General features: G+C 39.7%; 1 protein-coding gene across 4 annotated transcripts in view; it reads left to right on the top strand.

The window, feature by feature from the left end:
• plcb3 (phospholipase C, beta 3 (phosphatidylinositol-specific)) overlaps nt 1-16,629 on the top strand; it is a 53,925-nt gene that overhangs the window by 5,813 nt on the left and 31,483 nt on the right. For 2 of the 4 annotated variants that reach the window (XM_025905902.1, XM_025905903.1), the window contains exons 2-3: nt 8,611-8,634; nt 11,323-11,409. In XM_025905902.1, the coding sequence (XP_025761687.1) occupies nt 8,611-8,634; nt 11,323-11,409 (111 nt within the window). The remainder of the gene's footprint in view (nt 1-8,610; nt 8,635-11,322; nt 11,410-16,629) is intronic. The other 2 variants (XM_003452397.5, XM_019348134.2) reach the window with 1 other exon arrangement.

The raw sequence follows: 16,629 nt of genomic DNA, 5'->3' as shown, positions 1-16,629 counted from the left end.
CATATCAAAAGCCAAATTTGATATTTGGATGATTGTCAGTCTGTTTAATTTTTAATGACTCCGTGGTCTGCTCAGTTATAATACCCCATTCCCGTTCAGATTGTTAAAGCAATAGTTTGAATTCTGGAAATATTCTTATTTGCTTGCTTGCCAAGAGCTCAATACCTCCGTCATATCTGCAGGCTGTTTAGTTCTTAGTTTAGAAAATCAACTGAAAATGGCGTGGGTTTGATTATAATAACCTGTATCTTACCCTCATAAAAACTAGAAGATCGTTTTGGCCATCCAGCATTTGATATCCTCAGCTTAACGGGACTTAATATGTTCATTTCCATCTGCATATTTTCATTCCTGAACTCTCTCAGAGTAGCTTTGCATGATTCATTGTTTAAAATAATGCTTATCCGTGTTAATTCCGACTATAATTTTATTTTTTTTAAGTCATAGTCTTTTGACTGTAACGTTATTGTGTTTAAGTCACAATTTAACCGTTTAAATTTTACTTTTACTCAACTAAAACTTGATCTAAAGTCGATTCATCTGACTAAAATGTAAAGTGTAAAGGTTTACTGGCGAGAGATTGGATCTCGTCTCTCTGGAATGTTTTCATTTTTATTTGTTGACGAAATAAAAGTTTTTGTACTCGTGCAAAAGGTGCAAAACTATGCAAAGAATTTAACACTGATCCTTATACATCCCATACCCAACCTTGGTGCAGTCCCCTCATATGGTCTTTTGTCTGAAACAAGCCATTGTAGCTTCCTCCCCCTTTGAGTGCTTAATATAAGCACCCACCATGGCAACAGTACACGTGCTAGTCAAAAGAAAACTGTATTTTGTGTTTTAAATAGATTTTATAGACCAACACTATAAGTTTAATGTGAGGCATGGGCTTTTATGCATGTGACGATAGCACGTGGACTGCAAAACTGTCTGGATCTGTTGTTGAAGCATTGCTCTCCATTCCTGGATAAGTGCGGCCTAAAACTTGGTTATGACCCAGCATGTTCTGGCGTGTTCAACAGAAAACCTACTGAGACTAAATGCTGGCTAAGCAGTCATCTGGATAAACTCCTGATCGTTGGCCATTGTGCTGGTGAAACGGGCATAGTGTGGGGTGTACATGCTGGAGCACCTCATCTCATTGCCTCTGTCCAGTCAGATATTCACAGAGAACTATCAGATCAGACATGACGCTCTCATGGATGTCCAAGACAACATCAACAGCTCAAACATGCGCGGCAGCATCCAGGATGAAGCACGGTGGCACTCATGCCAGTGTTGCACTTGTGCTGTTTTTTTGTGCTCTGACACCACTGGCTTGAAAATGCAGTCGAGTGCATTTTTATTTGATAATCAAATCATGAATCTTACCACTGACTAAAACCAATCAATCAACTGGATTTTCCAAGAGATTAAAATGATGTACAAAGAAATGGATTAAAAAACGACATTTTATGACATAAAATGTGGTTCTTCTGCTGATTAGTCTATACATGAAAAAATAAAAGAATAATATAACAGGACCACTTTAAAGTTTTTGGCCTCCATTAGCTCTACAGAGCTGTTTTTATATAGCTGTGATCATCCATGCACTATGGTCCTCCTGAGGTTTTTTTTTTTTAGAGATTGCCCAACAGAGATTGCATGTGTGAATACACACTTTTGATGCATTTTGAAGGACTGATCTTCAAGCTGCCAGCTACCTAAAGTACAAAGTCTGGATGATGTCCAGTTGCACATGTGAGGATAGAGCAGCTAATCATCCAGAGATTTCACAGCAACCAAGACAGCATCATGTGTCCTGCCCCCCAGCATGCCCTACCCTACATATCATTTCCAGGAGTGAGAATGTCTTCTGTTGTGCTCTACATGTGAAAAATGGGCAGCTATGGACACCATCCAAACCCGACTCTCACCCCTCCCCTGGAGTTCATGCCTGAAAACTGCTTATGGGGTTGATTCATATTTTGGTTATTGCATCAAACTATTTCACTGTAGTGCAGGTGGTGGTAGCATGCCAAGACATGTTACAGTAAGTCAGCAGAGGCAGAGAGGAGGAAGGAAGGTGAGCTCGGTGTAATCTCGCTCCTGTAGTGGTTTAGTGAGTTCTTTTGTGGTCAGACACCAAAATGGGAGGCAGTAGGAATTTGTTGCATCTATATAACTAACAGAGGCTGGGTGAGATGTTGTGACATGTTGTTATAGATGTTTTTGAGTGTCTTCTCAAAGTTTTGTTCATAATTTTCAAGGGATTAGAGTTCTAACACTTGTGTTGCTAAAGGTCTAAAGAACAGGGTGTGTTTTAGAAGGAAAAAGTCACTGCATCAAAAACGTATAAAACAATTACTTAGGTTTTAAGTACTTAAAAACTTCAGAAAAAAAAGGCAGTTGACCCAAAACGTTTCCTTGCGGAACTCCCATGTAAAACAATATTGTGAGAAATGTCACATGAGTAGTTTTTAACCACTTGGAACCTGTTGTATCAAAACATCAGGGCTGAAAGCTTTTTCAAAAATGTCTGAAAAATTGCTCTAACAGTTTTGAGATTTTTTTTTTTTTTTTATAGCAAAGTTCTTATATGCTAATGCCAGTACGGCTGATCATGACAAATGGAGACAATATTGGAAGTTACTGAGGGGGGGTTATTGCCTTCAAGACGATATTCAGTTGCTTACTGGGGGGATGGGATGTCTATTTGTAGTACTGAGTTGTATTTTCAGCTTAAAAAATGAAGTGAAATGCACATACTCTGCACTTTGGCTTATTTATTTGGCTTATAGACAATGAAAAGTCACCCTTTTTCAACACACAACCATCATTTTTCTAAATAATTGCATTTGTTCAATGTCCCAGTCAGTGTGCATCCATTGCTTTGGATAAGAGAAGTTTTTATAGTTTAGTTTTTAATGTATCCTGAATTGCTCATTACTCATAATCTATTAAGCAAGAAATCTATTAGCATGTTATATGAAAATAAAACGGTTATCAGCTGAACCTTCTTGTAAACTCGGTAACTCGCATAGCTTTGCTTTTCAGCCTGACCTTATCCAGTCGCACGCTGCAGCTCTGATAGGAAATAACTGCCACGACATTCTAGGGTGATCTTTGCTTTCTGAAAACAAGATCAGATATTGTTGAGCCACGCTTCATTTCCGTTTTCAAATGGACCCTTTGCTGTTCATGTCTCAACACTGAATTCTGACGATGCTGGAGATGCAAAGTGGGGTTTCACAATGACGTATTTGTGAAAGGCCGTGTTTAAAATGAACACATTTCAGACCAGAGAAACCGATCTCTCTCACGAGCAGAGTCATCCTGTCCTTTTATAGGAGAGCACAATGAGCTTCACTATTGTGCCAATTGCTCCCGTGTGCCAGTATTTTCAGAAAGTGGATATCTTGGTTTGGCTCTCGATTGATGCGCGGAAGCGGCGCGCCACAAATTGCCGTTATGAGACAGATGTTTGGGAGATTAGAGTGAAGGCAGGAGCGAAAGAGTAGAAGTGGAGGAACGGATGCGCAGAATGGCGGGAAGGGCCCGACACCATGTCGACAAATGCTGCTGACATCCTGACGGAGTGGTGAGAAACAAGGGCCGGATGGAGAGGGGAGAGAAAGGTGGAAGGTCAACCACAGCCACATGTGAAGTGTTGGGACTGCCATCTGAACTCTGCATCTCATCTCGTCTCCTTCTCCTCGTTGACTCTGTTACGAATTTTACCTTCATTTTCTGCTGTCTCTTATCTTGTATGTAATCTCTTGCCCATTTGCCATTGCCGTCTTTCTTCCTCCTCCTATTCATCTATCTCCTTCCTGTATTTTGCTTAAGCTCTTCCTTAATTTTCAGACGAGTCTCCCCTTTGCCCTCCTCTTGTATTTCCCTCTTTCTGTCTTGTGTCTTGTGAGTTTTGATTCTGGTCAGATGTCATGTAGTATCCAATTGTCCAACATTCATTTTTGGTCCTAGATGACCTGTATCTCATAAAGCACATAAAGTACTAGAACCACTGTAATGTGAAAACTTTGTATCACCACTATGGCAGCTTTTTGATCAGAGGTTTCCTTTCCTGTAGATGAACTGACCAATCAATGTGAGAGTCTTCAGGAAAGTTGAGCATCACTACGTTGATACCGTTTTACTGCGCAGCAAGGTTTCTTGGCTGTTTTCATCGAGGAATAGTAATACACTTGGCCTGTGTAGCGCTGTTAGAAATCACTGTGACAAGCAGAGTGTTGAAATTGGATCAGGTTATAGGGATGATTCAAAGAGATGGACATTGGCTGATTGAAGACTGCAGAGGGTGTAACTGTTTATGCTCTGATGCACATTAATCTGAATAGCGTGACGTGCAAATCTGGTGATTGTTCCACATTCAGATTATTCAGCCGCTTTTGTACTTGTGGCACATGTCCGATCAGCTCCCTGAATGTAGACGCCTGTCATCTGTTCAGCGCAGGAGTTGGCTTTCTTGTGTTGCTCTTAATTCTTTGTGCTTGCGTTAAAAGCAAGTTCTCTGCAGAGAATAGCTCGGTTTTTGTTTTTTTTGTGCCACAGACTGGACTGTAGTCGTTCCCGACGGCGACAAACACTTTTGTCTTTACTCGCTCTCAAAGGGCACTTTGATCAGACAAGTGCCTTTCAAACATGTAACAATTTTCTCTTTTAGTGAACATTAATCTGCGCACAGAGTGCTAGTCCTGTGTTTCAGTGAGGCTGTGTGGCAGGTGAAGAAAAGAACCGGTTGTAGTCTACAGTAATTTGCGGCCCAAAGTGCTGTTAACACAGGCTACAATCTAACATTTCCAGTAGGGGGGGAAATCACAAAAATGGATCTTGCCACTTTATTTAGCTGAGTGAAACCTGCGCACACTTGGGTATTGTTCAGTATGCAGAATGTGCCTCTGTCTTCGGAAGGGTTAGTGGTTCAGTTGCTGCCTATACAGCCCGATCAGATGAAAGTTAAATGAACCCAGTGGAAATGAAATGGTGCAGCACCTGCCAACAGGAAAAACGGTGCACATAAAAGTACTGAGGGTGTGCAAGAAGGTAGCATTAACCAAAATATTAAAAAGACTTCAAGATAAGCCTCAGGTGCTAAATGTGTTTAGATCTAGTATGTGTGTATGCCCATCAGACGCCATCTACACCTACACTAAATAAATCTTTGCAGACCTGCTTATTTCATTCCTTCCATACTCAATCCTGTGGCATATTTTCACATCTCTGGCTTCACTTCTCCGTCCTCGCTCTCCTCTGTCTTGAGTCCAAAGGTTACCCGCTGTCATCAACTTTTACCATGTTGCCAAAGCAGCTGCTGAAACACACTCACACTGAGTGCACGCTGGCCCTCTTTCACACACCACTCCCGTAAGCTATTACAAAACACACACACAGAGTTGCAGTGACCAAAGGTGCAGCCGGAGCAGCCACTTTTATCAGTTTCCAGCTAATGGCTTTCTCCTGACTGCCATTACACACATACACACTCACATTAATTTGTGGTGAAGGCAGTGTAACGTGTGTTTGGCTTTCTACATCTGAGCTGTTACACATTGTGATTTTTCAAGAGGTGCTCATTAGTTTGTCCGTGTAAGATATCAGCTCCACGGGTGGTCCCTCCACTCTGTGTGTGTTTGACATTATATGGTCAGGTAATGACGGTGTTTGTCAGTGGGTCAGGGCATCTGGAGGCAGTCTGGAGAAGGAGACACGGTCTTTAATCAATTAAGGAGGAAGAGATGTTTTTAAATGTTGCTTAGCGAGTAAAGCGAGGCAACGATTGACACGGAGACGATGAAAATGCAAAGAGGGAAATAAGACTTCAGAGGGATCCTACATATGGCGGTTAATTAGGGAGTGGGTGAGGTCCAATTATAGACCCACCACCCCCCTCTCACACCAACACATCATAGGGTGTTTACAGTAAACATGGCAACTGTGTATGCACGCCCGTGTGTCCGGCTAATGATTTCCTGGTTGGTTTTGTAACCTTTACACCTAATGTCAGGTGGAAAATACCTTTGCCTTTGTGTTGTAAAAATGAAAAAACACCTTCAGATAAAGAATAAAGGCATAAATGACAAATTGTTGTCACTACCGTTAATCTTTTGGTCTACAAATTCCTAACTGCAGCCTGCAAATAACTGACTTTATCTGTCCAACAATCGCAAACCCAAAGACATTCAGTGTACGCTGATTAAAAAATATCAAGCCAAGCATCAAATCCGAACATTTTTGAAGCTACGGCCAAAGAATGTTTGGCGCGCAGTCTTGATTTAAGTGATGGGGGGGAAAAAACAACTAAACAAAAGAATTAAGTGAAAATATTTCAGACTTCACGTGGAGTCAGAGTGGATGAACTGTGAAAGAAACAAGAAACTGTGTGTATTTCAAGTTGTAAAGGCAACTAACAGGTATGTAAAATCCAGCAGGCGTTAAAATGCAAATATATTTGACCAATACTGGTGTGCGTGGGTGTGTTTGGGTTCATCCTCCAGCCAGTACTTGTAGTATTGCATGTAGGCTTGATAGTGATGTTGTTATAATTCTGGTCATCTGAATCTAAAGATCATGTGCATGTGTTTGCGTGTCTGCCCCCACTAGATTCCACAGATACCGCGCATATATTCAGTCAGTAGATAGTCAGGAGTCAACAAAAAAAACAGAGTAAGGTTCAGAGTTAATCTCATATTTAGTCCCATTTCAGTACAGTCTGAACCAAGCTTAAACCAAAGATGGTCTCTTTATACATCTCTCACTTATGCATGTAAATTAGCAGCACCTGTAATTTTCTTCGTGTGAACAAAGAAATCCGCTTTCCATCATCCTGTTGCGCTGGTGTCTCCAGCATGGTTTAAAATATTCCCCACCCTCTCTGGTTCTCGGTGCAAAAGGGGTGGTTCAGCCTAATCAGAAAATCCTGTCAGAATTGCATACAGCATCAAGTTTTTCTAGAAACGATTGTGCATTAATTATCAGGCTGCTGCTAATTTTTCAGCTGCAGGTCTTTCATTCAATTCCAGAAAAATTTCTCAAGTTGTCCCTGAAGGTTGCACAGAAGCTACTAACATATGACATGTATAATATAATGTATAGAATAATTTGCAGATAGCAGGCAGTGGACTAAACCACTTAAACCCCTACATGGCTTAAAAAGATCTTTATTACTACTACTTTACTACTACTATATTACTAATTTATTACTGTTTTTAACAATTAGAGTAATAATAACATTGCAGCTTTTACTGACTATGAAGATGACTCATCAGTCTCAAACATACGGTCTTGATAATGACTGTATTCACAATGACAAAATGTGTGCTTGCAGTTAAGACACAGTGTGTATGTGTGAACCTGATTATTCTGTCTCTGTTTGTCTCTGCTAAACATGACCTGACCTGATCATATTCACGGATTATTGCCTGTTATTCAATATTGGTTATGTGTTTTCTCAGCTCATTATATTCATGGTGGACAGTAGTCATGCTATAGAGTTTGTTAATACTGAGTTGCATACATTGGGAACAGGGTCACTTCAGTGTACTAAGTAGTAACCTTTCTATTGTCTTCAACTAACAATATGTGTGCAGTTTTATTACAACATAGGCCAGCAATGATTAGCTGTATATCCAGTCTTGCTTTGCAGGGATAGTAGAGCATGAAGTTGAGGTAACATTGTCAGATCTGTCATATTGTTCCACTTATTGCCATCATCATTTTTAGTTGGTGAGGTTGAATAGATCCTTAGTTTAGCAAAACCTTTAATTTAAAGGCAACAATTGGTATAATCTTTTAAAACTGGCTTTTTTGTTTGAATGTTTTTGGGTTTTTGTTGTATTTGTTTGTCATTTAGCACTAGGAACATCTGACTTTCCAAAGTGAATTTTTAGTTTGTGTCTTCAGTTCTGTTGTCTTGAAAATCCAGCCTTGCAGACAGAAGATACACAAACAAAAGCTATATGGCTGGAGATTTGCAAGCTTTGCTGCAAGACATTTGCTCCGACCAATCGCCGGCTGAAAAGAGGCCCTGACATCAGGTCACAGCCTTAAGATGGTAATCACAGCGTGAAATTGGGGATGTATAGCGTTCCATTTGCACCAGTGAGTAAGCAGAGGTCACAAGTTCAGTGATTAAGCGCACATTTGACTTCGCGTTTGAAGTTGCATTCAAATTATTCTGTCAGTGAGTTTCTGTTCAGAGCGAAGCAGTAACTCCTGGTGTCTTTAGAGCTGGCTGGAGCTTCAGACTCTCTTTTTGTGTTATAGCTGCCTTTTGCTAACTAAGCTAACGCAGCTCACTTTTAAAAGAACATATTGCTGCTTATTAAGACCTGATGATGAGTCTAAAATCGCCCCCTTGTCTACTCAGTCATTGCTAGTCACTATAGCAACAATAAAATGGCCGACATTATACATGATCAAGTTACAATAATGAGGCTTATTTCACACACAGCATTACATAAAACTTTAGCTAATTCTCCTGACATTTTGTTTCTTTTTCTATTATAACATTTTTTCTTGCTCCCATCCACCTGCTTCTATCCTTTTGTTCTTAAACTTTTGTCTTTTTCCTTTATTTACCTCTCTTGCTAACCCGCTTTCTGTTAGCCAACCTTGGAGCCTAAAATGAAGGTAGGTTCAGCTTAAAATGTAATATATGTTTTGTAGGGAGTCTGTAAGGGAACATTATAAGAGTTTGGGAAACACTGGGAATATTTTTGCTTAGGGTTGGTAACACGAGAAGCCCAGCATGAGACGCTAAATTTGTTGCTTAGCATAAAAGCTAAAACAGGAAATACGTTTAGCCAGGCTCTGTCCAAAGGTAACAGATGGTGAAAGATAACAATATATCACAAGATATGTGTTGTTTGGATAGCTCATAGGTTTAAATTGAACCGCTAAACTAATATGGTGCACATTTATTCTCTTTTTTGGACATAAAATATAAATGAAAACTGTTAGCATTGTTAGCCGTTTTATAACTGTTTTATAGATGTAAAGAAAAATTGTGTACTTTAAGTATACATGAGTATACTTAAGGACTACAGTCCTTTATGGAGTCCCATAAAGTTTTCCTGTCTTTGCCAGTTGCCTCCATCACTTATTCTTTCAGCCCACTCTGTTTTTGTGCTTTTTTCCGTTCGCTTAATTTTTGTGTTTAAGCTAAAATGTTTCAGCTTTGTTGAACTCATATAATAGCTGCATAATTTGTTTCACCACACATTAAGGAAATTATAAACCTTCTTTCCTTTGTTAAGTTGATAGTGAGAAAGTTTTATGTGGTTACCAGGAGGTCCTTCTCTCTCTTATAATCCGATTATGACAAGTATATTGTTAAGTTGATGCTTTGGTGTTGTGAGTCTGTCACTTTAATAGCAATTTGAATCAACATCCCTGTTTCCCGGGCGGTCTTGGCAATGTGTTTGTCTGTTGGACCAGAGTGTGACTGTAATTACGCAGCCAGAAGCTCTGTGTGTTTGTGTGCCTGTGTTTGTGCATGTGGTCATCGTATCTTGCGTACGACTCCATAATGATGATGCTAATGATATGTTGATTCAGGCTTCTGTGCCATCATTATGTTGCACATGAATGAGATCTTCATGCTGGTCAAAGCTTGTGGTTTCCAGCTTGAAAACAGCTGTTGCGCAACATGTGACATAAACACACGGTGTCCTTTCCTTTGTCTTTCTGTCCATCCACAATGTCATAAAGTTAAACAAAGTAGAGTTTTATACTAACTGGGTCTTATTATTTTTGTAGGTTGTCCATAATTTTGATGGTAACAACAAAAACTTTCAGTCAGTAGCGAGCATTTAGGTTTTTCCCATCTGTTGAGTCCGTGCCTCTTCTGCTACTATACAGATGGGTCGTGATTTTCCTTGAAAAGTGTTAGCAAAGCGTATCTGTCCCAGTTCAACAATAAGCAAATGAGGTACTTAGTCCATGAAATGTGCGATGACTTTTTCTACAGCATTTTCCTCGTAAATAAATATGTAAATGATTAAAGTGTGAAAGCAGTCCCAAGTTCAGATGTTTTACCTAATCACTGTTATTAAAATTATCAATGGTAAATACCTGTCTCTATTTTCTGACCATTACGTTTTTTGTTTTTGTTTTTTTTATAATGAACTAAAACTATATTAAAACTGTTAAACAAAAAACCCAAACTAAAATATATATAACATGCCTTTAATTTTAGACTACAGTCTTTTCAATATAGTCTGATTAGTCATTCTGAGGACGCATCAGCGCACATGTTTGATACTGTTTGACTCAAGTGTTCACATTCCGATCCCCGTTCAGAAAGTCTTTATGACAAAAACAACAACTATAAATAGCACGGAGGCTAATAAAAGCTAAACTAAAATTAAAATTCAAAAACAAACTAATGAAAAATACTACGGATCAATTTGAGACTGACCTAAATACTACACTCTGCTATGCAAGTACAATTTTTGCACTTACTTACATTTATATTTTTAAATAAACTCATTTAAACTCATTTAAAAATAGTAATTTAGTCATTTGGCTGCGATGATTTAAGGTTTTAGTAAGGTCTCATAAATAACTAGACTTAACAAATGTTAGTCAGATCTGTTTGTTTTGTCTCTATCATAGACAAAAATAATTCAGCTTATGTATCACATTAAGAAATCGTCAAATATCTGTATTGGTATCAATATTAAAATCCTGTATCGGTGGGGCCTGATTGCCTTATCTTATGGAGTAGCTGGCTGAAACTCCAACAAACTGGCTGTAGATGGCCAAAAATACCAAATTTCGCAATGAGTTGAGTTATTTATTTTATCAGCTTATGTCTAGTTAGTTAGCAAGCTACTTGCAAGCATATTAATATTAATCATAGCTTTGGAAATGATCTATATTCTGCTATAGTACAAGCTACATGCTTATCTTAGATTACGGAATATAGTTGTTTCCCAGTCTTCCTGCTGACGCCTCATGATGTAATACCAGTGTCCTCTTTCATCGCTGGCGTGGCTCACTCTTTCATTTCAGAAATGTTCTTTAAAAGTCTCCACCCTGTGTATATTTCAGCTTTTTGAATGATTTAAAAAAATAACTTTTTTACTAGCAAACAATGACAGAGAGCGAGCGTTTGGGACCTTAATTCACTGTGTGTTGTGATAATGTTCCAACATAATACCCCATCAAATTCAAGGCCAAATCTATAAAAAGTAAGACCCAAGTTGTAATAAACACTGACTCCTGTTTTGAGTTGCACATTGTGTTTTTCTCTTCTTGGACCTTTATTTTGTGTGTTTGCAGTTTTTTAACATCTGCATTTCTGTTGTCGCCTAGGAGCCTAACAGTACACAGCCGACGCTGGTAAACCTGAAAGTTGATCCGCAAGGATTCTTCCTCTACTGGACCATAGGTGCTGGCCAGGTGAGATGTACTCGATGTCTTACACACACACAGACACACACGGAGTTACACACATACAAACTGTTTACCTTCAAAGTCGGCCAAATAGACTGTCGCACATCTCCGAAGTACTCGGACACGGTCAAATACAAATGAGCCACTCTAACCATAATGGATTTTTAATGTACCATCATGAGTGCTAATATGGATATTACACTTGTTATTTGTCTACTTTAACACCACTACGCTCCCACTTCTCCTACATAGTTCATCTGTCTTTCTAAATTGCTGTTTCTTCCTCAGCTCTTTGTGTCACTTATTGTGGTTTTCCCGGCCCATTAGTTCAACCAAAATGGGTTTCATCAATTTGTCCTGGCCTTGTTTGTCTCCTGTTTTCTCCTGTTCGCTCTGATCCCTGTAGTCTTTGTGGTCGTCAGCAGCCCTCCATCTCTTCCCCCCCCATTCATGTGTTATTGCTTCCCAACATCCGTCCTTCCCCTCCGTGACTTTAGAGGTTACGTTTAAGCCATTAGTTTAGTAATATTGGATTTTACATTTTAGGCATTCAGCAATAAACTGGGAATTGGCAGCATGATATGATTCTGACTGTGGTTATGCATGTAGATGTATGGAATCATAACGAGTTATTTCTTTGATATTAGAGTATGGATATGGTAATCTGCTGTCATGGGTAAACATTTCCATAAACAAATCCCGTGAACAAAGCTGCCCTTCTGTATTATCTGTTACCTTTGACCTATAGGCAATATCTCACTGTTATCCTTTTATTCATCTCTTCACATAACCAGTATATCTCGGTTATGCTGGGCTGGTCTGTACATTACAGGGGCAGCTCAATTAACTCCCTCCCACGCACGCTTACACACAAACAAAACTCCTTCCCAGTGACTTTGTTTTTCTCCTTCCCTTTCTTCTGCATGCACAAACCTCCCTCTTTATTTCTGGCTGTCTGTTTATCCAAAAGGCATGTAAGGAATGACCTGTTGATAGCCAATATTATCACTGGGTTCTGTCTGCATGTTTTGCAGTATGTGTACGCACTGCATGTGTGCGCATAAGTGGGCCAGAGCACACGTCACGCTGTCAGGCTGCACATGTGTCAGCATGTGTTCGTGCATTCACATAACAGAGACAAGCTTTAAATACTCATTCTATCCTGATGTCTTACTTATATATATATATATGTGTGCGTGTGTGTGTTTCTGTGTGTGTGTGTGGTATTAGGATAATAGGCCATTTGTCGCCTGAGGTGCAACTGTGACACTGTTTAGCAAAGAGTCAGATTGTCAGTCATTGAATGTTTTCAACAAGGTGGTAAAGCTGCTCACTGTGACTGCAGATAGTTTCACAAAAAGATGACTTGAGACAGCATTTGAGGAAAGAAAGAAAAGGGACAACACATTGTTTCCAATGTCACTGATTAAACAGTGTACATCTTTAGTTTTCTTGGAGTCATTAAACAAAAAAAATCAAAATAGATGCACTCTATGCACTTTCTTTTTGCAAGCTTGATGCCTAAATTACCCACAATACAATTGGACCAGGAGTTTGGACAGAGATTCGTGTAGGCTGAAGCAGAGGTGAGAGGTGGACCGGACACTCTTTCGCTACCCACAGATTTATCACATGTTGCGCTTTGAAAGAACATCATCCGGTCTTTAAGTCTGACGCCATTAGCCGTTTCCGGGTCCAAACTTCGCTTCAGGTCCCAAAGTCAAACGAACACTGCGGCATCAGTGTAACAATTAAGCTTAAAATACAGGCGTCTATGAAAACAGCATTTATGAAATTTAACAGAGTTAGAAGTTAGCAGGAAGTTAGCTCTCTAGTTTCCACCTAAACATGATATAGCATGTTCTGACTGAGAGATTTCTGAAAAAATTAAAACGCACAGCTCTGCTATCACTTCCAACATAAATGACAGACAGAAAACTAAACAGCAGTGACGTTTGTAGGGTTACTGAAGTTTGGCTAGCTGGCATATGATGCTACGTGGTGGCTAGCTACACAGCTATGGTTAGCATGACATAAACACATTAGCACAGTGAAGCTGGAGGATGAACGTTAACCTTTTTACACTCAATAAAAGTTAACGTGAGGGTTCCCGATGGTTTTGGAGAAATGTAATTGCATGGATCAGGCAGGATCCTGTAAACGGACCAAAACCAAACTTCAGTCAGAACCACTGATATAATCCATCCACAATACGAGGTTAGTTATTAATATACTGCTGCATGGGCTGGGCTGTAGTTACATCGCAAGGTCTTAAAAACTGAGCTTTAAAATGAACAGTGGTGATAAAAACCGAGAGAGCACAACAGTGATCACTGACTTTTTTTTAGGCGTTTGTTTAGATTAAATAACAAGATGCAAAGCATTAAAACCATTAAAAAAAACAGCCTTAATAAATGCAGAGTAGTTTGGACCTGGAAGCAGGGTTCATACGTCATCACTTAAAGACCGGATTGTTTTGAGTCCATGTTGTTCTGTCACAAAGTGTTTTCACTGGCGAAATAGACCGGTTTCGATTACTAATCAAATGAATTAATGCGAGCTTGAGCTTCATTTAGAAGAGTTTTTGAGACCTCTACATCAACAGTGTGCTTTAAAACCTGAATAAGTTGCGTAAGTTGAGTAAATTTTTAAACGTTAAGTTGCATAAAAATGCCAGAAGTACCAGAAATGTACAAATTAAAAACTCACATATGCTAATTTATATTTCATTTCTTTTTGTTTGTCCTAAGTTGTGAAAAGGTTCAATAAAAAGACCTTTTTTATTCTTCTTTTTTAAAAATTTTTCCAGCAGTTATTTTGTGGTCCAGGCTTTACAGGGTTAAACAACATTTCCATGATAAACAGCCGTCCGTTACACACATGCTGATTCCTTATTTGCTTGACTCTAAACACTTCTACACATGCTCCGTAGTCCTGAAACTTTTCTAGACTTCACCAACATGCAACTGCACGTGAGACTGGAACTGTCCCTCCCACTAAACAATCTTTTACTGGCCAATTCTCTAGTGCCAAGTTGGTGTTGTGCTTGTTTTACACCCATTTAAGAATAAAGCGGGCAGCAATTGGGTAGATGTCATGTGCCCTTCCTCCTGCTTGCTCTATCAAGGCAGCGCCCTCACCCAAACCCAACAGGGTGTTTCTAATCGCGAGGATCTACAGCAGAGAAACTCCAGCCATGTGTGTGGAAAAAGGCTTAAAAAGGCTGATTAGTTGTTACATCATTTGCGGTGTGGTGTTTATTTATTTATTTATTTTTTGAAATGAGGAGAACATTATTTCAAAGGAGGCATTAAACTTGGTTGCACTAAATGCCAGATTAGATTTAATCCCTGTGAGTGTGATAAAAGAAATCCAGGTGGACTGGTGTCAAGCCGACTCCGGTCCATTTGCCTGTGTGAACCCAGTTATGCAAACGATGGATTTTCATAATATCAGATTTTATCTTTCCACTACACCAATGCCTAAGTCGAGGAAGATTCCCCTTTGCCTTACTGGAAATGCAAGCAGCGAGCGCTGGTAGTGCCGCCTCATTTGCCTCGTGTGCCACACTGTTTGACTTTTCTTTCATTGCTGCCTTTCGTCTTTGTTAGTGTTGGCATGACTAAGGCCGATTGTGGTCCCCATTCTTACTTCAGTAGCGGGAATCCAGCTCTCTGATGGCCACGGCCACAAAAAATCCTTCAAAAACCTTCAGGCCACCAAGGCTAATTACAGGGAAACGCTGGTGTCCTTGACATGGATAGGGTCAGACTGGCAGTGACTAATAGTGTTTGCTCATTATGTTGGATGTAATGTTGAAAATGACTGACCAGTGCTGTTATATTTGTTTCTTCAGCTTTTCTCAGAATGAACAGCAAATGAGAATCGGGCTCGGGGAAAACGGGGCGATCGGCTTCCTTGCAAACGTCCTGTTGGTCATGTTGTTGAAAATAGGCGCACCTGAATGTATAAAAATACACTCAGGCTTTACAGAAGTCCTAATTTAAAGTGGCTGTAGTCATTTCAGCGATACCAGAGTGAAGCTTCAATTCAGCGTTGCGACTCCCCAGGAGATTTCCAAGCAGAGCTGAAAAGAAAGAGGACACTGCAACACAGATATCCAGCGATCATTAATGAGAACAGTTAATACGCTTTTACACAGATGACAAGGGTATTCTGGAAGAAACCCATTTCTCTGAATAGAGCCACCCAAAATATTGGCTCTCCAGTGCATTTTATATTTTTGCCACTCTGCTCTTTATCATTTAAATGTCAAAGATTTACACCAAAGTCATCTATGAGGATTTAATTTGAGGATTCTTCCCAGTTGACTTGATCAAGATCTATTGTATCAACCTGATTCATTCAATTCAGGATGCCCGTGGTCACTGAGTGGAACTGGATCACGCTCACTAGAGTCATTTTTAGAATCTCAGCAAAGGCCTGGAAGGACATCCAAAAAGTCCGCAACCCAAAAATGTCAAAAGCACTTTTCTAACAACTTAAGAAGATGTGTTGTACCACAAAGGTGACATTGCATTTTATTTAGGACAGGCACGCAAGCGTGAAAGCTCAGCCCCTCCTGTGGATTTCAGTTTGAGTGGAGTTTCTCTTCCGTTTGCCGCCCAGCATATAGTTCTTCTAATCACTGCAGCTCAACAGTAATGTCATAACATGAAATAAATTTGCTCTGTGGATTTTCAACTGCAACCTTAAGTAGTAGCAATGAAAAGTTCGAGACGCCAAGATGTTGTTGTGAGTAACTCGAAGAGGAGCTGACCACCCAAGATGCAGTGGGGCCATTGATTTGCAAAAAAAAAGAAAGAAAAGAAGTAAACTTGTGTTGAGAAGAACATCCCCGACAAACCACTTAAATGTTGGCCTACGTGCAGCCCAGGGGAAGCATGTTTCCATCCCTTTTCCTCTTCCTTCATCCGTCATCCTTCTATTACCCTCCTTTTATTCCACACCGACTTTATTTGGATTACCTGCCTCCTTTTTCTCACCTTTTCACATAACTTTTCCTCGTGAAATCTGGTTTATCTCAATCGCTTTGAGCCTTTTCACCTTTTCCCCAGGTAATTCTCTCCTCATCCTGTCTTACCTCCATCTGCGTTGTGTCACCTTTGTCTCAATCTTCGCTTTGTTTAACATTTCCCTTTAAATATATCTCTACTTTTCTCTTCTTTTTTTCCAGGGTCTCGTTTATCTCCGTCTCTTTGCTGA

This window comes from Oreochromis niloticus, linkage group LG3 (assembly GCF_001858045.2).
Source record: "Oreochromis niloticus isolate F11D_XX linkage group LG3, O_niloticus_UMD_NMBU, whole genome shotgun sequence".
NCBI classification, from domain to species: Eukaryota; Metazoa; Chordata; class Actinopteri; order Cichliformes; family Cichlidae; genus Oreochromis; species Oreochromis niloticus.
This window is presented reverse-complemented; position numbering and strand designations above follow the sequence as displayed.